Consider the following 22,623-nt stretch of genomic DNA (forward strand, 5'->3'; position numbering starts at 1 on the left):
AGCAGTGTGGTTCTAACAGTGGCAGTGTTAGTCTGCCATTTGGCTCACCAGAATGAAATATCTCCACCATTATCGGAAGCTTTGCCATGAAACTTTGTAGAGCCATTCAAGGTTTGGTCCAGGCATTTACAGTGTGGTCCCTTTAGGAAGATTAGCAGCAACCTTGGTGGTCTTTGACTTCATTTTTAATACTTTTATCAGATGAAATTTTCTGCAATACCTTGGTTTATGAACAAATACATGCAAAACTGATGACATTCCCATCAGCTATGCTTGATTGATGATTAGCGCTTATTAGCAAATATTATCATTCTAACATGCGAAACTAAGATAATAAACATGGTGAACATTGTACCCACTAAATATGAGCATGTTGGCATTATGACATTGGCATTTAGCTCAAAGCACAGCTGTGCCCACAGTAAGTACAGCCTCACTGAGCCGTTTGCTTGGCTGTAGAGTCATAGTCTTGTTATTTTAAAATTCTGCTGTCTGCAGTAACTTTCTGTTTGCAGTATCCCTCTATCATTTTTAAAATATAAGGGGAACTACTGTATGCATAACTGGAACAGGGCCTCTACTAGCGTCTATAGTCATTTCTTTTTTTTTTTCTTTTTTTTTTTGCTGTTGTGGCCATTATTTTGCATCGGTTGTACAAAACAACCTTATCCTCAGCTGGACAGATATATTGGTCATCATTTAGGCTAATATCTTAAGGTCCCCTTCTCAGCCTTTGCTCAACGCTGACTGCCATTCATCTGCCTGTAGCTGATGAGATGTCTGATAAGCCTCAAGATAATGGCCCTGTGAGATACTTTCCCATCTCTGCCTCTGGCTATGGATCAGGTGAAGAAAAGGGCAATTGGAATCTGAATGAGAAATCAGATGGCCTTCTGTTACTTAACCTGTGAACCCCATCGAGCAATTCAGGCACGTGAGTCATCTTTTGGTGGCATGTACTGGTAGACAGCTTGCTTTAAGGCTGAAATAACCATATAATACAGCACCTCAGAATGTACATTTACTCTTGAAGAGAAAGCAAAGAGCAGGAAAATGGTAAGCACTGTACCTGTTACCAGCCTAGAGCTCAATCTCGACTTCTACAATGGAAGTCGCATTTCTTCTGAAGTGTGATCGATTACTGTTATGAGAGAATAAAGACTGTTTGTGGAAGAAATTAGAAAGGAAGAAAAAAATCATGCAGAAGCTGAGTATTATATTTGGACAAATTGCTCATTTAATGGTTTCTGTTGTCTGGGCTGTTGCTGACCTTGGAAACAGCCAAGAAGGAAGAAAAACCAACTATGTTGTGCAGTATATCACCTTTCATCATAACAACCATTCATCCTCTAGTCTGGCCGAGACAACTCCAAAACTTCCCTCTTTGTATCTAACAGAAAAGTAAAACAGAAATAAAAAAAGCAGTAAGTCTTGGAATGGAAAAAAAAGATTTGTGCAGACTTTGATCAGCTAAAGTTTTGCTCATTCAAGTACATTGAACGTACATTTCAGCTGCAATATTTTACATCCGCGTCTATTCTGTGTGAGTAGGTGAGGGTGACGAGTATAGCCCCGAGGTTGGAGGGTAAGAATCCACGATATTACATTATTGTAGACAGCAGTGAAAAAGTAATCTCTTCAGGCTCCCAACTTGTCACACTGTGAGAGCAGCGGGGCTTCACTTATTCTAAGCTCCTCGAGCTAAAAAGAAAAAGAAAAGTAGAAGTGTAACATTAATAAAGAAACTTCTCTAAATCCAGGATTCCAATGGACGATTCCTCTTTAAAAATGTGCCTTTGACTCACCACACAGCTATGATACTGGTAGTACTGGTGAGACTGATAGTGAGGAGGCAGGACACGAGCTACCTTCAGTGTCGCCGCTTTCACTATCGCTCCTTTACATTACCTTGTTATCAGTGTGTGAGCATCATGTTACCGGCCTGAAGTGCATGCACTTACACTAAGTGTTTGTTTTTTTTTATCTTCTCTCAGCTCTGACACATTAATGGTGCCCATAGGTACAATGAAACCATTTTTTTTGTCTGCAGTCATTCCTCCCATTCACACTGGCCATTAAGAGAACCCTTCCTGATGAGCCTCCAGTAGAAGAGATGGGGGACAAAATCAGAAGTTCTCTGTCTGAGCAAAAACACATTCCAGCGTTTCACCAAAGTTGATATGAGTCTGCAGCAGTTTGTGTTAGAAAAAAATCCACCTTTTTAGTGCAAAATGTCCTCTTTGTGTTACTATGCGCCACAGCTCAGTGAGGAGACATTGTTTGGGAAAACACAAATAAGAGATTCTATCCCAAAATAACCTCAGATGATATCCACCTCATTTGATTAACTAAGACTGTTGAAGCTTCATACTAACTTCAGATAAATCTTGGAATAATTTTTTGCACAGAACAATAACTGTGGAGTTTCTCCCCCATCTCTTCTACTGGAAACATGATAGAAAGGAATCTCTTAATGGCCAGTAAGAGGAGAGATAACTGCAAGCAATAACTACACATCGATGTACATATGAGCATTAGAAAATTATTTTAAGAAAGGCTTAAAAAAATATGAGCCTTCCCTTTATTTGTTCATGCATGTCCCGTGTAAATGTATTTAGGGTAATAACAATGCATTCTGCTCATTCCTGTGTTTTGTCTGCATCAAATATCCAAGCTCAGTCTCAGTAGTCCAATGCACTATACTCAATTCCAATCTACCCGGCTACTGCATAGTCATGATAATAAGACATAAGGTAGAAGTAAGACATCATATAACTCCTTTAAGCAAGAACATAAATCCCACATTTATGTAACACACTTGTCACTCACTGTCCTGTCAGGCCCTGTAAGCAGTCAAAATGATTTTCTCTGACAGTTAGCATTTTTCAGACTCTGTTTTTGAGCTCCTCATCATCTGTATGCTTGACAGATGATTTGGTCCCCGCTGTGTTTCTGTAGTCGACTTTGGGAAATACTTACAACACTTACAGGTTTGCACTGGGCAGGAACTTATTTTCTCTGTGGCAGCAAAACGAATCACATGAGCCATCAGAAGCTCCTGTAGGTTGAACTGGGGAAATGAAACAGTTTAAGGGTGGGCTAAATGTAAAAGACACACAGTGAACACACTTGGAGAAACTTACTAGCTTTGACTCTTTCCATTCCAAAATATGTAATGTTGTGAATAATATGTATTTGTCTAGACCTGGAACGTGATACAACTCTTGCATTTTCAAATGTAATTTCCAGGGGAAAAAAATGCATTGACTTTAAACTGGGGTCAATGCTCTATTTTGAGAATATTCTCTACACACCAAACACATGCTCACAATCCATAGATACTAAAGAAAAAAGAAATAATGACAGAAAAATAGATTAATTGCGTACATGTGCAAATAGCAATCTATCTAATCTGTTAGTCGTACTATGCCCATCTCTAGTTACCAATTCAATACTTTTCTACAAATTGGGGTTAAAATAATTAATATTTATTAATAAAATAGGGCTTGATAGTTTGTTCTTATTCTGATTTTTACACATAAATGAGTGAGGTCTGTGGAACCCCAAACAACAAGGAAGAAAAAAAAACCAAATGTGAACAAAACACAAGGACTATGATAAATTAGGACTTTTGTGAACTGAATTATTTTTTAATTTTGCTGATTCATTCCACATTATTCAAAATGATTATTTGATCACAAGATAATTTAGCACCCTTCTTTTTTTTTTTTTTAACAAAATAAACTCCCTATGCTGCCTATCACTAATTGCTATCACAGTGATACTAATCAGACATGTTTTTATGTTTCAACGAGGTATTTTTTTTAATTTTACAGAACAAAGCAAATAAAATCACCCACTGCAGCTACCACTGTGTGCTGTAGCAAGGGCAATTTGACAGTAATTTCTGGGAAAAGGGACAGTATTACTCATTTGCTTCACCCACCTATGTCTGTAGATTATGAGTCATGAGACCATCTGATGAGGTTCATTCATTTTACTGTACATGCAAAATGGTAGTGAACCTGCCTCTTGTGCTGTTTGTTTCCTTGTCGGTGTCTTCCGTCATTAGAGCAGGATGAAGGCAGTTTGTCAGCTTCAGGGACTCATAATTGTACTAAAACAAAAGCAGCAGGGAGGTTTTCCAAAGAGCTGACAGGCAGTGCACCTGCAGGCTATTAAATTGATGTACTCCACCCAAAACCTACAGTATCTTTTGAGTATGAAACACTTAAACTCAGTAGACCTGAGAGGTGGCTGTAAAAGTGTTTTGCTTTGCTTTTTTCATGGAGAACAGAGAGCTGTGGTCAGCTTGAAAGTTTTCACAGTATCAAAATAGAAAGTTCCAGAAACAGTCCAGCAGCATAATCCACTTTTCCACCTTCCATCCATGTTCTCTGTGTGTCCCAAGCACTCACATTTATACCAAAATATGTTTAAATACTGCAATCTGAATCCTCACACACAACCTCATTGAGCTCATGAGCAGGCATGCGTGTTGGCTTGTGCATTGCTGGATTGGCTCACCACATTTGCCAGAGGCAAAACTGAGCTGAGAGCACCCCCTGACCTCAGATGTGCCTCCACTTACTGAGCACTGTGTATGTAACCCAGTCACCTTCAAGTGCCCATCCCGTATAGTGCGCGCAGCAGACCACACATGGTAGCTTGATTATATTTTTGCCCAGAGGCTTTGCCTTGTGTCGGACTGTTTCGTGATGATTTTAGTTATTTGGGAATGTCAACAATGCCACAAGATAAGGTAATAACAGCCCTGTAACTGTGTGTGCTTATTGGATGATTCTGCATCTTATGATTTACGTCCAATGCCAGTGTGGGAAGCAGAGTGTCCTTTTATATACCAACACAGACAGCAAACATGTGGTGGATAGCAGTGTAGCACATTAAGACTTTCATGCAAGAGATTGGAGTTTGTGTCCAGTCACAGACCTGCGATTCACATTGTGTTTATTGTACCTTAACCAGTGTTGTTAACCCTGATCTTTCCTAAAACTCAACCTTATTGTTGTTGTCATGTGTAGATGCTGTACAGAGAAAGATTTTTTTTTTTTTTAAATGATGCCATTTGATGTTTTAAAAAAAAAAAAAAACCTGAATCAATGTCAGCGTTCTGGTCTGGTGATAGGGTTGGGAAATAATCACTTCATGTCTTTATTTCAGTTGATTTATTTCAGATTACTCAGAAAAAACATTTCTGAAAACTGTGAAAAATGCCCATCAGGATAGAGTCACAGAGCCCAGCGTGACGCCTTGAAGCAAGCACAATTTTTGTCAGTCGACTACTCAATTAATCAATGAATCATTTCACCGTATTTGATATTATGATTAAGTGGTGCATATTCACAAACCTGCTGAAACACCGTGAGAGTGGAGCTTTTGGGAACTCTAGAGATCGGCGGCCCAGAGCCGTTACCAGCTGTGCATAATTTTGAGTTTGTGCACGTTCCACGATATACCTATTGCGCTTGAGATGGTCAGGACCAATTGAATGATAACTCACGATTGGATATGTTCTTAAATTTAAATTTGATCACTTTCAACAGATGAAAGGAGTGTGAATAGTTTGCATTTTATCCAAGAAAATGGGCAAATTATCTCCTGAGAATTTTATGGTTTTGGTTTTTGTAAAAGCAACAGCGCTGGTTATTATTGCGGTAAATTAATGAACATGTTCATCCTCACTAAATTCAAGTACAAGAAAATCAGATGACAGGTTAAAGTAGTCAAACACAAACACCACTGATTCGCTCATCTGTTTACTGACAGAGCTGGTTTCCACGTGGATAATGAGTTATTTGTAATCTATAACATCTAATTGGACAGTGATGATGCTTTCAGACTACTGGTTGTTTTCCACGCATGGTTTTGTTTATTCCCCATACATGTTGTGTAGGAGGCTGACACACAGTTTATCACCTGTCCACCGATACTGTATCACTTAGCTGTTAGAGGGTATGTTGTAGAGTCAGGCAGAGACAGGAAGGAAGAGAGGAAAGACTCCAGGAAACCAGGAATGAAAAACATTTATGGTATTTGGCCTCAGAACAGACACTTCTGTGCCTTCTAGACACATATTCTTTGTTCTAGCTTTTAAGCAGGTTCATTGGAGGTAATATCTATTGGCAGAGCAATTTTCACACTGAAACTAGACAGACAGCGTGTCTGGGAAAACATGTGTAGGTTGTCACCCCATATAAGAGTGAGTGGAGTGAACAGCAATGATTTTCTACGCTGTGTAAACTTTCACACATATGCAGAGCAGTTTCCTCTACTCATTTCCTTGGCTTTTAGAGAGCCTGTTTTGAATCACTCCAGAGTCCTCTTTGGACTCTGCTTAAGCATCTGACCATTATTTCCAGGCTTAATATGCACAATGTGACTGGTTTTAAAGTTGTGAATTATTATAGACAAAATACAAAAGAAAGCGTGATTTTATTCTTCTTCTGCTTCTTAGTGTTGGTATTAAAGGAATAGTTCACTACAGAGCTAGAGCCAGGGGACAATTAGCCTAGCCTAGCATGGAAAAACAGCTGGCTAAAAATAGTTATAACTCCCCCTAACGACCGCAAATTGTTGTTTTTACATTTATGTTTGTTGTACAGATTAAATGAAGATGATACAAAGTGTTAATATGAAGGAGGTGGTTAGTGTATTGTTTGACAGAGCTTGGATAGGCTAAGCTACTTACCTTAGCTGTGTACTTAGGAAGAGACATGCTAAAGCTAAACTAACCACTATTTTTAGCCATGGTAGTGTTGGTCGTCTGCTGCCTTGGTTCAGCCTATCTCAACAACTACCAGATAGATTGTCATGAAATTCTGTACAAATGTTAATGATCCCCAGAGGATGAATCCTACCGATGTTGGTCATGTCTTGACTTTAGCAACACCAGCAGGTTGACACTTTTTGGCTTTAGGGAAGGTGTCTTGACAACCACTGGATGACTTTTCGTGACATTTGGCACAGACGTCTATGATGCCCATATTTGTTTTCCTTGTGCAACAGTTTGTGTGCTGGGACTCATTGTTTAGGATTCCCCAAACAAATCATCGCAATCCCTCAGACAAGATGCAGATGGTGGTTGATAATTAGGAGGCTGAAATATGTCACTTTTATGAGCGTTGTATTTGGCTCTGCTGTTGAAATGTTGTGCTCAGCATAGAAACCAGGCTGCATCCTCTTATTCCTCATACTTAATTGACACATCAGTGAGGATTGTTGTGGTTAAGATCTTGATGAAAGATACAGTGTGGTTATTGTGAGTCTGCCCATTACCTTCAAAGAGAGCTCAGCACCTCATCTTATAGCCCAATCAGTTGTTTGTATTGCTTTTGATTAGTGCAGGATATCTGGTTTCATAAGCCATTATCTTTTACCCACAATCCTTGTTGTTTTTCTGCCGTATGTCTTCCCATGTGAGAAACACTGACGTCGTTTATTTGTTGTCGTCATGATTGTAAGAACACAGTGTGAAGCCTTGAGGCGACAAATGAAGTGAGGGGGAAGGAGACACCTTGATCCTGTGTGCACTCATCAAGAGTTAAAACTCCAAGAGATTAAGTTAGATAAGGCTTGATGAGACACTTTATCAGTCCTTCTACATCAGAGGGACTTTGTGACTAATGGCATTTGTGATAGGTTGTTGAACATACTTTTGGTTTTGCATTTGGAGACTTTGTTCAGCCCCAGTGGTGAATAAAAAGCAATAGTGTCATGTTTTTCCTGCTTCACAGGAAAAAATGCAGTACAAATTGTCATTCCCAACAGCTATATTGGCTTTAGGTTTGAGTCGTGCATTTGTTGAGTGTGTGGTGTATCAGATCCATTAAAAATAGGGCTGTGTTATTAAAGGGAGGTCATGAAACCACAGACCACTGGTGGAGTGTTGGGGGATTGATAGTACACAGACAATCATATACACAAATCATAAACCTAGAGATTTGAAAGGCCAAACATATGCTGTAATAGCTTCAATTGTGTTTTGAAAAATAAAAAAGGGGATTTTGACTGTTGAGTTTCTGAACATAGAGATTCAATACAAATCTCACAGAAATTCAGATTTGCTATTTCTGTTCTGCATTGTGGGATTTATTTTACACTGTTTTAACAGAGGAAAGATCTGAATCTCTAAACAGGGACTGTAGCTATCGCTGACACTGAGGGCACGACCTCTAATTATTTATTAGATTTTTTTGTGAATTTTGTGTTTTAGCAACCTGGGGGTACTTCACATTCTCCATTTATAAGCTTAAATATAGTGGGTGTATCTCAAGCTGATTCCATTATTTTCATGCCTAATAAGTTTCAGGTTTGCTACTTTTCAATCCATGGATTAAATTTTCTTGTTTCATTTTAATAAATTATGAAAATTATTTTAGTTATTTGCTCTATACTTGCTGACACACTCACGCACACAGTCACACACACACACAGACTAAGTCAAAAAAGAAAATTAAAACACACCTCTACATGTTTTAACATTCTGGTTAAAGCTGTTAGAATCAATATTTTATAATAACAATGCATCAAATGACAATGTGAAAACAACATAAGAAAACAACCACTCATAGTAATGGACCTACAAAAAAATAATAGAAAATTAGGAGCTTAGTCTACAGCTCAGCTTTATAGTGCTTTATAGTGAGTTTCATTGTTGCTCATTGATAAACTGTTTAACTTTACTATTTTGGGTCACGCTTATCAAATTTATAGTTTCATTTCCAGAAAAAAAAGCTCTAAATAGCCACTGTGCACTAGATGTTTTCCTCTAATTGGTAGGGACCAAAAACAGAGGTAAAATAGTGTGAGAATTGGACTTACATCCACCATGTCTGAATGAATGCTAATGTTCTACTGCTGGATGTGTAAATAAGCATTTTTCCCATCATGTTTACCATATCAGTTTAAGAAGTGATGGTATGCCAAAAAAAAACATTTATTTCAGGTTTAAGTGTGTAGAATAATTGCTTTCACTTTAGTTACAACACTCTCCTACTGCAGAAAATATGTGGACTCAATATTAATCTCAGCAGAAGGCTGAACAGCCCAATCCATCTGGTGGAATTACAGTTTCTGTGGTAGAAAATTGGTAGAAAAGTGAGGCTCAAGGATATAAACATTACCCAGTAGGTCATAATCACTACAGTTTGTTGCCAACCTGCCAACAGAAAAGCAGAGCCTGTCTTTCAGATGGGAAAAAAGTCTTATGAACATAATAAAAACAAGTGTTGCTCAGCGTTGACCACATTTTTTTAAATGTGAGTTGCCATATGAGGAGCAATTTCCTCTTCTGCATCTTGTGTAGACTCTTTGTGTAGATATATAACTGTTTGAGCTCCCATCCTCTCCGTGACAAGACACCCTTTTCTGCTTATAAAAGTAGACTGCTTTTTTAGCCTATGCGTCACATTTACCTACAGTGCCATCCACAGTGTCACTGTGGTGAGGGGGTTCGAGTGGCTCGCAATAAATCATGATTTCTAACAGCTTCAGGGATTGAGTTCACCTCTATCTAGATGTGACCTACTTCTTAGCAAAGTCCATACAATCTAAGTTGTTGTACAGTCCCTCATGGGACAAGACAAATGTGGATCTTCCCTGAGTACTCATTGTCCACTTTGTCTTTCTATTAGTTATACATGACACAATCGCCAGTCTGATTTAATATTTTAACTCACATCCTGCTCTATCCTGCTGCGAAAGAGTAACACCGCACATATTAGTCTTCATCTTAAAAGGTTTCTGTTTATGTCCTCCAACATTTGTTTTCTTCTTAAAACTAAAATTTTGGGGCACCTCGCTGATGCAGCTGGTAGAGTTCATTCCACTGAGGCTCAGTCCGTACTGCAGCGGCCTGGATTCAAATCTGATTCAGGCCTTTTGCTGCATGTCATCCCCTTTCTCCCATCCCAAAGTTTCCTTTCTCTATGTCACTGTCCCTATCATAATAAAGCCATAACTGCTGATCAAAAGGTCCAGAAACATACCACTAATTGGACCTTGAGTTAAGATTATTTTGTCAAACAAGGCACATGTAGAGACTGACAGTTCTTTCTTGGCTTTGGAAACAGCAGTTGACAAAAGAATCTCAACTCATGCTCCATTCAGTAGCTGGAGCTTTCAATCATATCACATGAACTTAATCCACAGATGGAACTTGCCCAGATGTCATGGAAATGTAGATGTTCAAATTTTCGTTTTTTTCCCCTGAAATTTATACTTTAGAGTTGTGGCCCTACAGAGGAAAAATAATAGCCATTGTACAAGGCTCTGTCCATGCTCTTTTTTCAGTGATGACAGAGATCAAACATGTTTTCAGACATAAAAGTGACAGTTGACTCTAATTAGTAGTAATGTTATTCACAGCAAAATTCATCTATCGCGTAGTTTCACATTCAGCCCTTCAGGCAATTATGCCTGTTTATACCGTACCCTGGCAACATCTTTAAGTATTAGCTATATTTTTCATTTAATTATGACAGTAAATGCGTACAAAAAAAGGAATTCAACACAGCACTGTGAACTGTATTTCACTGTAAGTCTTTGACTGAATTTAAATTAGGCATTTTAAGTCTCCCGCATTTATTTAAAAGGGAAATACATACATTTTACATAGCACAAACAGATGGAACTGCTAATCAATACCAGTGCTTCAACACTTTCCTCACTTGGATGTTTTGGGTTTACATTTGTACAATTGGAAGAACAGCTCTCCTCCTTCCACCAGCTGCTGCTGTTTTCACTTGCTCAGCACAAGAAAGGAGGTGCAACAAAAGAATGAGGGGTGTCCTGAGAGATTTCAGCTACAAAAGCAAAAAAAAGAGCCAGTCAACTGTATTATCCTTAGTATTAAAGGTGTGCATTGTGATAGTGTGCACTATTTTTCTTTTTTACTGTATGTTTCTCTTGTTTCTTAGTTCACAAATAAGGTCGTCTTTCTCTGCTAATCATCTCTGTTGTAAAAGAACTGAGTCAGTGACATGCCGCTGTAATACAAGTGGACAGTTGTTATAATAATTGCAATACTGGTCACCAAAGGATGTCAAAAAAGGTTATTTGAGACTAAAGAGGAGATGGGCTCCCAAATTCAGGTCAAGGAGAACAACGCCTTTCTGCTTTTTATATCATATTTAAGTAACATTTTGAACTTTTTCTGTTTCATTTCTAGTCCCTGGTCAGCCAGGAGCTTGTTTACACTGCGATTTGGAGGTTTTAAAATATCAGCAGTGAGCAGGGAGAAAATGTTTGGATTTGTAGCAATGCTCAGTGCAATAATAAAATCAGGGAGGGTAGCATAGCTTTGAGTGAAGTAAACAAGTGTGAGCGTAAAGGTCTGATAACATAACAGTAACTGAGTTTGAATGCCTGTTTTTGTGTTGGTGGATTTTTTTTTTTTTTTTTTTTTTTGCTGCTAGCAATGTGTAGTGTTGGTACCAGTGATTAGTTTCTAACAGTGTTTTTGTCTTCGGCCTGTAGGTATAAGTCACTGTGATGACGACCCAATGAAATTGAAATACCTGTATTGTTAGGGTACTGTGTGGATAATTGCAATTCAAGGGTATAAAGCCTCTAAAGCAGACCTTGACTTGTGCATTACATTCAGTTTTAGTATGGTAAATAATATTGTAAGTTAACCACTGCAAAAAGTCCAGGTACATCACAATCAACATGGGGACACTTTATGTTAGGTATCAAACAAAGCTAAGAGTCTCCTGCCATTCCAGCAGCACTGTGAGGCTGTACTGTAACCCTAATGCTAACATCAGCATGCTAACATGCTCACAATTACAATGCTAACATGTCATTGTTTAGCAGGTTTGTCATGTATGTCATGTTAACCACTTAATTTGAACACGTTACCATGCTAACATTTTCTAATTAGCGCCAATACCAGGCACAGCTGATGCAGAGGGTCATTAGTTTTGAAGGTACTTGGTCATAAACCAAAGTATTTTGAGCTTATGCAGGGCATTAGATGAAAGTTATTACAGTTCACTATGGCTATTGCAGTATATTAATGTTTGTACCAAATTTTATTCTAATCCATCATCAAAATCCTCCAGAGGATTCACCCTCTGGAGACCACAGAGACTCTGGCCAAAGTGGTGGTTTGACTGACATTGCTATCCCTTGAGCTTATGATGCTAGTGTGGCAAAAAATTGTGATGCACTGTCTCACGACACTGTGTATGTAATCTATCAGAATACAATTTCTCTAATTCAAACGAGTAAGTGAAGGGTCGATGGAAGTGCCCTAAAAGAGAGATGGCAGTTCAGGAATAAAAATTCAATTGTCATAAAATATGAATATATGAAAGCATTAAACATTAACAAAACATGAGTAAATGATTTATTAAAGGAAAAACATGTTAACGCTGACTTGTTTTGCACTGTTGTTGAATCTGTCCTGACATAAACATTTCTTTGTCATTATTTGATTCATCAAGATCCAGACACTTGAAGTGAAACAGCCCCCTGACAGAACTACCATACAACATCATAATGCATTAGAGGTCGGCAGAGCTTAAAGGAGAGGGTGAAATGGTGCATAGCCGATGAAAGCAATATTGGCAGTGAGTATGAGGGACCTTGGCTGTGGTATACTAGGCTCTGCATTCTACTGTCACAGTCTTTCTGAGTCCTTGTTAGGATGGCCTAGTTTCATTGTAAAGGCTTTACCCACCTCCTCACACTTGTGTTTTTTTCCCTTCCCTGAGGGAAACATGTTACCCAAGTGTCTCTCTTTAACCTGGGGATCTCTATGTACAGTTCTCGTCTGGTTCCCTCCTTCCCTGGGGCTCAATTAGCGACATCGTTCAGTGGACTCAACAGTCAGGATGATCGCTGGCTGGGTGTTACAGACAGACAAACTATGTTCTCTTTAAAACCACAGCCTTGGAGATAAGACAGCCAGTGACATCTTTATCTGCCTTGGATGATAGTTTCATAACTCTGAATCAACTTTATTGGTAAAGTGAAAGAAGTAATGATTGCAGCACACACAGGAACACAGTATCATTACATAAGTATTGTATGTACACTCGACAATTGTAATTAACTTCCACCGAAATTGATGGAAATAATTAATGATGTTGAAAAAAAAAAGGGATTCTTTATTCAGCACACTTTATTTACACCAAAGAAATTATTGTGCCCCAAAATCATGGTACACATTGTAAAATAGATACACACTGAAAAATAGAAATTTGCTCAAGCTTACTCTGGTGCAATACATCAAAAAAAGCATTTATGTCAAATATCGTACATAGTCTCATAAAATAAATGAAAGTTACAAATAATAAGTTAAAAAGTACAAAATAATATGAAATGTGCATACATACTAGGGATGCATGATACACCAGTAGCTAATACATTGTTATCCAGTCAATGAGGAAATTCATTATAGTTAAAAATAGCATTTTGTAAATGTTCAGAGAATAGAATTTCAGTCAATAATTATGTCCAATAATGTGGAGCCTAGATGAATAAAATTATTCCTTTTTTTATTTCATTTTCCTGTCTAGTGATATTAAATTTTTAACTACATTTTTTTCAAACAACAATTCCCATGAAATGAATTGATCCTAGTAACAAGTATTTTCACTATGCCACAGAGCCTCATTGTTGTCCAAAAAATATTAAAAGTACATCAAAAAGCCACGCTGTTTCACTTGGTGACATACGTGCCCTCATCACAATGAGCATGCGATTATTTATAGTCAGGCCTAAATACACTGTCCTGCTGCTTTGGAATACCTTATAACACACAAAATGTGTATTAGACCTAAATGGAAAATAATCCCCAACAAATACACTGTTACTCCTGTTTTAGTGATGCTTGGTGAACGCTTAAGTACCCAACTGTTATAGGAAATTACATAAGGCTTTTTTAAAAATGATGTAACATTATTTCTAACATGTTTAAATATTTACAGCTTCAGGTGTGCCACAGACATACAAGGGAAAGTTTTGAGAGACAGACTCACACATGGTCGATTTTGGTCTTTTCCTGGAGTTTTTTAACTATAAGAGAAATGCAGAGGCACAGTAACCTCTGAAAAGAAGAAGATAAAGAACTATATCTACTATTTTGAAAGTAGAAAAATAGACTGTATAAACTAAACTCTCCACATTTATTCATTTGTAAGATTAATGTTGTTATAACAGCTGTAGTGAAAGGTTCATCTGTGTTGTATGTAGTGTCTAGAAATATATATTCACTCAAGACAGTTTATGTATTTGATTTATTTATTTCTCTGTATGTTTTTCCCTACAGGGAGGCACCCGTCCAACATTTTGCTTTTATGCAGTACATTATTTCTTTGATTGTGCAATAACTGCGGGATATTCATGAGCTGCTGTTTCCTAGCAACATAGTGTATGCTCTGTGTATAAGCTACAGTAACACGCCTCTGATCATTCGTCACTATCAAAGACAGAAGGTGAATGAAATTTTAGTTGAATGGTTGAAAGAAATGTGAGGCTATGATTCTTCGAACACAAACTTGTCATCGTGAGAACTGCTGCTGTTTTTAGTTCATTTCCTTTACATGAAGTCATATTTCTTGATTTTTTTTCTTTGCACATATAGTTCATTCAGAGTCCTTTACTTCCTTCAGGCTTGCTTTTGTGTCTCTCACACCTCTAGACCGGCCTTTTTACAGCGAGGCATCCTCTGTCAGTGTTGAGACTGTTTATGATTGTATACAGTAGCATTTCTGCACAGCTGAGAGAGCTCAGTCAAAGGACCCCTGAGAGAAACATCACTGTGTTGCTTCTCACAATCCTGCTGTATATTGGCGCTCAAATGTGCCCATTCTGTCACCTGAGGGCAGTTGTATTGTATTATCTTCAGCTTCACAGGGGGAAGGACTGAACCAAGCGGGTAGATGTTTTATCTGCTCAGCTATTCATACTTGCACAAGGATTGTCTCAGCATTACTGCTGAAGATAGCTTTGACTCAGTTCCCATCCACTGCAGTCAGATACACTTTAAATGGTTAATGCAATTAAATTAGTTTTTGATGACTAAAACCAAATTAAATTACTTTTTGAGAGCTTTCTGGTGAGAAAAGAAGGTTAGCATTTACACTTTTTAGGGACTTTGACATGGTTCAATTGTCTTAGGGAAAGTGTTCCAAGACCATTTCAAGAACATTTGAAAGGATTAATAACTGTGCTGTGATCCACTGCTTGTGTGATGGGTTTTGTGTATGCTCATTTTAATATTTCTCACTGCTATGTGAGCAGCATTTGAATTAATTTACTCCACTAATCTGAAGCAGCTGTCATTGTCACTGTGATCTTGTAGCGATGAAGAGGGGTCTGTGCTCAGGAGGAAGGCATTTCTTCTGGATTTTCTTGTCTGCTTTCATATCATAAGACCACTTGATCAACAAGGTGGAGGAGTTTTACATGTACAATGTCAAAGTCATTAGCTTGTGTGGATAAACCTCTTAACCAGCATCTGAGCATCTCCCTGCAATTACACAGTTGACTAGATGGCATTGAACCTGTCAATAGTCGTATGATTACGACTGCCCACAGAAATGTGTTTCTGAATGTATTTTGCCATTAAGCTGTCGAACAATATCTCAAGTTGTCCTGAATATTCTTCACGTCTATTAAAAACTGTTGGCTTTCAGACTCAGAAGTGCTGAAGCAAAGCGAGGCCAGCTGTTTGAGAAATGACACACACTCACTTGTCTTCTGCACAGTTGGGAGGGAAGTCCTTAGTTATAAAGTCTCCGCTGACTGGAGCTGAGGTGCCCAGTGAGAATTCTGGTGAGCAAGAAAAAAAAAACTATTATAAAAACGTTACATAATTCATGTCATGAATTAGGATAGCAAACTACTGTCATACACACGTGGACAGATTACGAGAAAATCGTGCCCCTGGGCACAGGAAGGTAAAAGGCCCCTACCCCTCCTTAAGGACCAGGACTCCCAGACTGAAAGTTTGTGTCTCTTTATGGTTATTATTCATCTCTTTGTAATCATTTTGTGTCACTTTGTGGTTGTTTCATGTTTCTTTGGGATTTTATTGCATCATTTTTCGTGTCGTTTTGTGTCTTTTAACTGAGCTCTGTGACTTTCAAACAGGAAATATTAACTGTCACTTGTGCAGCGGCCCTGTTACCTCTCTGGCTTTCTGCTGTTGATGAAACATCCATATCTTCTGGCAGCTGCTTCACAGTAAAAGCGTGCCATCCAGTTTTACTGTGAAGAAGTTGCAGGGATTGTGGAGTTATCATGAACTAGGGCTGCAACCAATAATTTTACTACTAATACTGACAAATCTGTCAACAATTTTTTGATTAGTTGTCTGCCCAATAAAAAAAAAAAATTAAAAATATCCAAAAGCCCAGGGTGACGTCTTCAGATGTCTTTTGTTGACCAATAAATTATCCGAACATATAGCATTTACTGTCATAGAGGACTGATGATTATGATCAAAATGTTTTAATCATTAGTAGCTAGATTGTAGTGTGGTACACTATTGGTGTCCATCAGTATATTGGATGATTCAGTGTTGTTCCACTCTTACCAGTTGTTAATTCTAATGAGAGTAGCAGTATATGCAGCAAGTATGTGTTACTAACAACACTATGTGGTGTTGAGCTCCCGGGCCAGATAACCAAGCCCAGTGTAAATATTGCAGCAGAGTTGCCCAGATTTGAGTGTGGAAGAGGCATTTTCATTTTATGTAGTTCACCTCTGACCAACAGTCCTCTCTGCTGGACACTGCATATGTGGTTGTTGTCTTTACAGTATACTGTAGCTGACTTTAAGCCCCTCTAGTGAGTTGAAGTCACAGTAAACTGTAGATGTTTGAATGTTGCACAAAAGAAAATGTTTACCAGCTACTGTGCATGTAAGAGATGTTGACTTATCCTTGGCACAGCTTGTTGGTGCTGGTGGAGCTGATTATTGCAGTTTGCAGGTCTCGTGGAACAACACTGAAGCATTTTGCAGCTTGTGTTGGTCATAGCCAAGTGTTATTTATTAATAATATATTGATTGGCTGATTTTATTTAGTTAGCAACTTATATTAGTGTCCTGCAGTGTCTCACATTTATAGATTTTGCTTGTTTGGTATCGTGCAGATGCAGGTGAACTGAAAATTCTAGTGTGAGCTTGTGACTTTTTACTGAATTCCCAATGTCTGGCATTTCCTGAGGGAGAACTGACTATTTTAATAATATACTTTTAATGTTTGACCTGAATATTTACAGCTTTTTTTAATACTATTTTGTCTTTATTATTGCAAAGGAGTGATATATTCCTAAATTTGTTCATAAAAAAGCAAAAGGAAATCAACAAGAATGCATGTCATGAAAAACCTTGTAGTCTCATGAGTCTAAACACTGCAGACACCTCATTCTGTCTCTGCCCTGTGAAGATGATGTATAGTCTGCATATCGCAGTTATCTAGTGCTTGTACATGCACTTAGCACCCTTTCCATGCAACAACTGTTATTTCCGAGTCTTTTGTATGGTGGGCTGACTGTATCAGGGAGGCGTGGAGAAAATGATAGATCCTGAGAGCTGGCTACATGCAGAGGTCTTCGATTCAAGTAGCAACTAACCATTCATTTTCAATAATTTCATGTTTCCCTCCACCAGTTCTCCGTCCTTGCAGTGCTATTATCAGCGCAATTGTGGCAACGTATTATTCAGTGGACAGCAGCCATTGTCTTTCTTCTTTATGGCTGACAAACTTGTTTTTAATCTGTATTATTTCCTTACAACAGAAAGAAAAAAACGCACATACACTCACACAGAAGTGCTGCCAATCATATAGCTGAGGCTAATGTAAGCTTGCTAATGCGTCATTTTGTACTGTAGAAAACATGTACTGATGGTAATAACCTGTTAGGGAATACCCACTCTCCTTGTCTTGCATCAAAGGGATCAAATCACTGAGGAAACTAACTCGTAAAAGAACCCATTAGATTTTCCAAAATGCACACAAGCCTGAAAACAGACGCTGAAGTTTTAAAACATTTTTAATAGAAATAAAATTTTGTATAAAAAAAACTAAACATGCTTCACACACTTCATTAGTTTTCATGAGGTTTTACAAATACATAGCCAGATAGCCAGGCACTGTATCTTTTTGTACATTTTCCCCAATTTTAGGATATGTCAGGACATAAAGCAGACATCATCAATCTATTTAATAACATACATTAACTTGCCATTTAATTTTGGTCAGCACTCACATTTTATTCTGCAACACAAATGGTGCTGAAAGTAATACAGAGGGAGGCATGAAAAGCAGCATTGAATTCACAACACAAATGACCCCACAATGTTTTCCCCAAGACATTAGAGGGCTTTTATACTGCACAAAGCCAACTATTAATCTGTTCAGCGAGCTGGGGGTGATGGATAGAGATATTGTATACTTTTGCAATTAGATTTTCATTTGTTGAAAAGCCTTACAACTTCCTGACGCCTCCTCCATATCATGAAAGTGCCTGAGGAGGACATGTATAGTAATGAATTTTCTCAGTGGCTGGTCCATTATGGATATCACCTTCAGGGCACAACGCACGATCCTCTCAAGGGCATACTTCATCTTAATTCTCCTCCTAATGGATCTGTACAGCTAAGCTTTACCCTAACATTACGTGTGACCAAGAGAGTAGCTGGTGGCAGTGATGGGAGGGTCATCCTGGATGACAACTTACAGTGAGATCTCCTGGCTAAAATACTGTTTATTTTAACCAGGAGCCGCTGTTTCAAAGCACATACAGGTATGCGGAGGGCAGTGGCAGTCTTGGGCAGCTGGTAATACAAATCATGGCCTCACTTAAGCACAGATAAACAATCACTCACTAGACCTTCACCATTTGAGAACAGTTTTTAACGTACAATAGGCTCAGGCCCAAACAATTGTTAACAACGCTGCAACAGAGTTTAAACGCATTCCAAAGATATTATTTTTTCATTTTCTTATTATTTTCTTATTTTTTTAACAACACAACACAGGATGTTGAAACTGGCATGCTCAAAATCAGCAGAGACCATCTTATACGTGTAGTCATTCTTATTAAGTCAGTGTTTACCTGGAAGAGGAAATAAAAATACATGGAGTCTGGCACAGATTTGTTGCGTTGTTGAGATGGTCACCGTTTCAAGTCATTCGACCCATGAGACAGTTGCACATAAATAAAACAAATTTTTAAAAAAAACCAAACACAAACCCTTTTTAGAAATCCATGGACCACGTTTCATGCCTTTTTGGTGTTGATTAATCCCTTGTGATGCCTTGAGGATTTAAAGATTAGTTATAGTTTGCAAAACGGGCAGACAACATTAAGAACACCTGATCATTTTCTTGACTGTAGTTCAGTGTGAGTCAGCACTGCTCAGGATGACAGAGAGGTCTTTGAGAGAGAAATGTAAACACTCAAAAGGAAAGCTCCATCCTTCAATCTCCAGGCCTCTGCCATGCAAGTATTTTTCAATTTTCTTTTTTTTTGTGTGTGTGTGTGTGTTCTTGTGAGGCAGACAGAAGATGGAACCTTACAATTGTACTGTTATCTGTTCTGGTCCCATGTTTTTTCCATCCCAGTTCCTCTTTGTGGTCTTTCCTTGCCATGTCACGTCTTTGGGCAATGCTTCTGTGATCTCCACCCATACAATGACAAATCCTTCTTTTTTTCTTTTGCCAACCGTGTGAAATTCCACTGCATGTTTTCTTCTCCATCCATCAGGGTGGAAATCCTGAATTATGATAAGAACCTCTGTCCCTTAAATTGCATGGTTGCTGTAGCTGATGTAGGTTTGCTTTGTTGGGAAACCTGAAACGGAACAATGAGAGCAGAGACTGAGAGTCAAAAGGTGTAAAGTTGAACCATTGTGACTCATGAGATGAGGAAGACTAGGGAATATGGGCATTTTTGTTTGTCTCCATTTTCCTACCTAGTGTAATAACTTTGAGATGAATAGCTGAATAGTTTGTGGTCAGCTGCTGACTAGTTCTCAGGCTGCAGTGTAGCATAAAAGCCAATAATTCTTAAAGATGCCTGAGCTCTCTGGACATATTCTACACTAAATACATATCCAGTATAACCTACAGCAGATGCAGGGTTCAGTCAAGCCCACTGCCCTCCCACCACCTCCCTCTCCTACAGCTATCAGGCCTCAACTTTCTAGTTGTCTCCTCGGACCGTGTTAGCCGACTCGCTGAGGTGGAGCAGATAAATCCTGACATATCGCCACCAGATCTCGGCAGTTGTGCGAGCTGCCCCAGACAGGAATTTTTCAATTTCATCAAGCCATATATCCACACTGGCGATGACAATGACAAATGGTGCTTATTCAAATAGCCATGCACTGTGCAGCCCCTGTAAACGGTAACCCCATCAGGATAAATTGCTGCTGGCTATCAATTCCGCGCCTTTGCCTTCTCGCCACTTATTGTAACCAAAGGCCCTATTAACCCTCCGCAGAAGCTTAAAGCAAGATATGAATTAATGTTGGACTGTGTGGCTATTCTGATGGCCAACACAGCGGTGTGCCATTGTTACCACAGTGCATTGTCATACAGTTTGTATTGATTTCTGCTTTTGTGTTAACAGTAAATACAATGTCAGCTATTTTATTCTTCGGTGAGAGGTAGCATTTCTCACTACTGTTGGTATGAAGAGTAAGGAGTAAACACAGCTTTAAGAAATGTGACAATATGCTTGATTCCTTGTTAGTACAGGCCAGAGGGAGGGAAAGCGTCTCTGTTGACAGACAAGACCGATTTCAACCTTTCCCTGCCTGAGGCGAGCAGAGGAAGTGCGTTTTGGATGTGACATGACTAATTTCTGCTGACTCAATTGCTGAAGTCATTATTTACTACACCTGTATAAATCCAGAGTGTGTCACTGTTACAGTAGCACCAAGCTTTTTTTTCTTATTGGTATTGAGATGAGCAGGATGTACGGCTGAGATTCAGCTGCTTCAGAAAGGAGCTGTTGACTGCAACAAATTGTGTTTATTTTTTGATTATTATTATTATATTTAATCTATAGCATGTAAAAATAGAGTGAGCTATGCCGAAGGTGATGTCTTCACACTGGTGGTTTTGTCCAAAATTCAAAAAGATGTTAAATTTACATTAATAATAAACAAATCCAAATTCTTAGACAGACAAGAGAGGGAGAAGGTGCATTTTTAGCATGTGAATCAAATTTCATGTGCATCCACAAAATCCAGTGAAGTAATGATGAGAATCAGGTCATCAAACACAGTGTCTGCAGTATTCAGGAAGTTAGATTTATAACTTTTAAAGACCCTTTTAAAACCACTTAGCAAGTAATGTAATACCTGATCAGGTATAGCATATAAAAAGGTAGGGATGATAGATTACATTGACATTTTTATCACTTTTTCATAACTAATTCCTAGCAATATAATTAATTAATCATTAAACACGACTTTGATAAGCAGCCAGAAATGGGTGGATTAACCAATTAAAAAATAACTGATTAGTATAAGTCCATGTATAAATTTTGCATCAGGTCAGAGATCAGGGGAATTAATGACTTTTTTAATAAACTCAAACATTAGAGACCAGCAGATACCCTGACTGACTCGATATCTCCCACAAGCAATATTTGAAGGTTTCACTGTTGTAGACTTGTTGCATTGTTGAATTGTAGAATATGTTGCGATGACAACTCTAATCCATTCCTTCAAACCTGACCTCCCTGCATGCACAATGCAGAATCCAGTAATACTTCCTCTTGTAAACAGCAACCGTCCCCCTCTAACAACAGTGGCACATTTACTGGAATCAGTGAAGTGGTAAATAACATGCTACACAGCTGTTATTTGGTAATTGTTTTTTTCTCCGCTTCCTATCTCTGCAACAATTTGCTTGATTTACAGAAACTGAAGGACAAAACATGCCTGAGAAAAAGACAACAACGATAAAAAACAGACGCTAGGTACTTCCTCATTGGCATTCATGTTCTTACTTTGTGTTTCCAGGCTTTCGCACAGCTCAGTCTTGGCTTCTCCGTTGGGTCTGAGTCCGGCCTTGGGGTTAAATTTGTTGGACATGGTGGCAGCGGTAACCACAGCCTTGAGGCTGCGTGTGCGCTTGGGCACATTCTGCTCGGGGTGGAAGAGCACCACATAGACCTTGGGCATGTAGAGCAACCCGAGGGACACTGAAGCACTCAGGCTCACCGAGATGGTCAGCGTGGTTGTCTGGATGTACATCTGCAAGAGAAAAACACCAAATATTCACAATACAAACAGTTTATCCTTTTTTGGCACTGGATGTTAAAGATTTTTCTATATGGGTAGCGGCCCGTACAATACAAGTGACATCTGCTGTGTATCATTCTAATTAGAGCATCCAATGACCCGTTTGTTGGCCAAGCTGTTGTTGAAATAGTTTCTACTGGGTCCAATAAAGGCTTCAAAACTATTTAATGCAAGTGATGTGATAAAACTTGTTTTAAATCAGCATCTCATCTGCTTTTACAGCTCATGTGCTGAACCAGCCAAGGCCACCTTGTTTGTTTAATTTTCTGCCGTACTAGTTTTAATATGGCCATCATGTCAACCGGAGCACAGATTTGTTAACACCAG

At 38.6% G+C, this 22,623-nt stretch overlaps 1 protein-coding gene and 1 long non-coding RNA gene across 6 annotated transcripts in view; one reads left to right on the forward strand and one right to left on the reverse strand.

Annotated features, from left to right (window-relative positions):
• Nucleotides 1–22,623, forward strand: part of LOC139631136 (uncharacterized) — a 145,993-nt gene that overhangs the window by 99,649 nt on the left and 23,721 nt on the right. Inside the window, exon 3 of one of the 2 annotated variants that reach the window (XR_011693304.1) lies at nucleotides 22,015–22,243. The exons of the other annotated variant lie outside the window; for it this stretch is intronic. This is a non-coding gene — a long non-coding RNA (uncharacterized lncRNA). Of the gene's footprint in view, nucleotides 1–22,014; nucleotides 22,244–22,623 lie in introns of those variants that run through there. 2 annotated transcript variants of the gene reach the window in all.
• Nucleotides 19,497–22,623, reverse strand: part of LOC139631134 (metabotropic glutamate receptor 4-like) — a 152,791-nt gene continuing 149,664 nt past the window's right edge. For all 4 annotated transcript variants that reach the window (XM_071495114.1, XM_071495113.1, XM_071495115.1 and 1 more), the window contains 2 exons: nucleotides 22,002–22,248; nucleotides 19,497–19,832 (listed from right to left, as the gene is read on the reverse strand). In XM_071495114.1, coding sequence (XP_071351215.1) covers nucleotides 19,783–19,832; nucleotides 22,002–22,248 — 297 coding nt within the window. In that variant the 3' untranslated portion in view covers nucleotides 19,497–19,782. The remainder of the gene's footprint in view (nucleotides 19,833–22,001; nucleotides 22,249–22,623) is intronic.

Source organism: Trachinotus anak, unplaced genomic scaffold (genome assembly GCF_046630095.1).
Source record: "Trachinotus anak isolate AG129_WGS33_773 ecotype Australia unplaced genomic scaffold, CSIRO_AGI_Tana_v1 ptg000013l, whole genome shotgun sequence".
Lineage (NCBI taxonomy): Eukaryota > Metazoa > Chordata > Actinopteri > Carangiformes > Carangidae > Trachinotus > Trachinotus anak.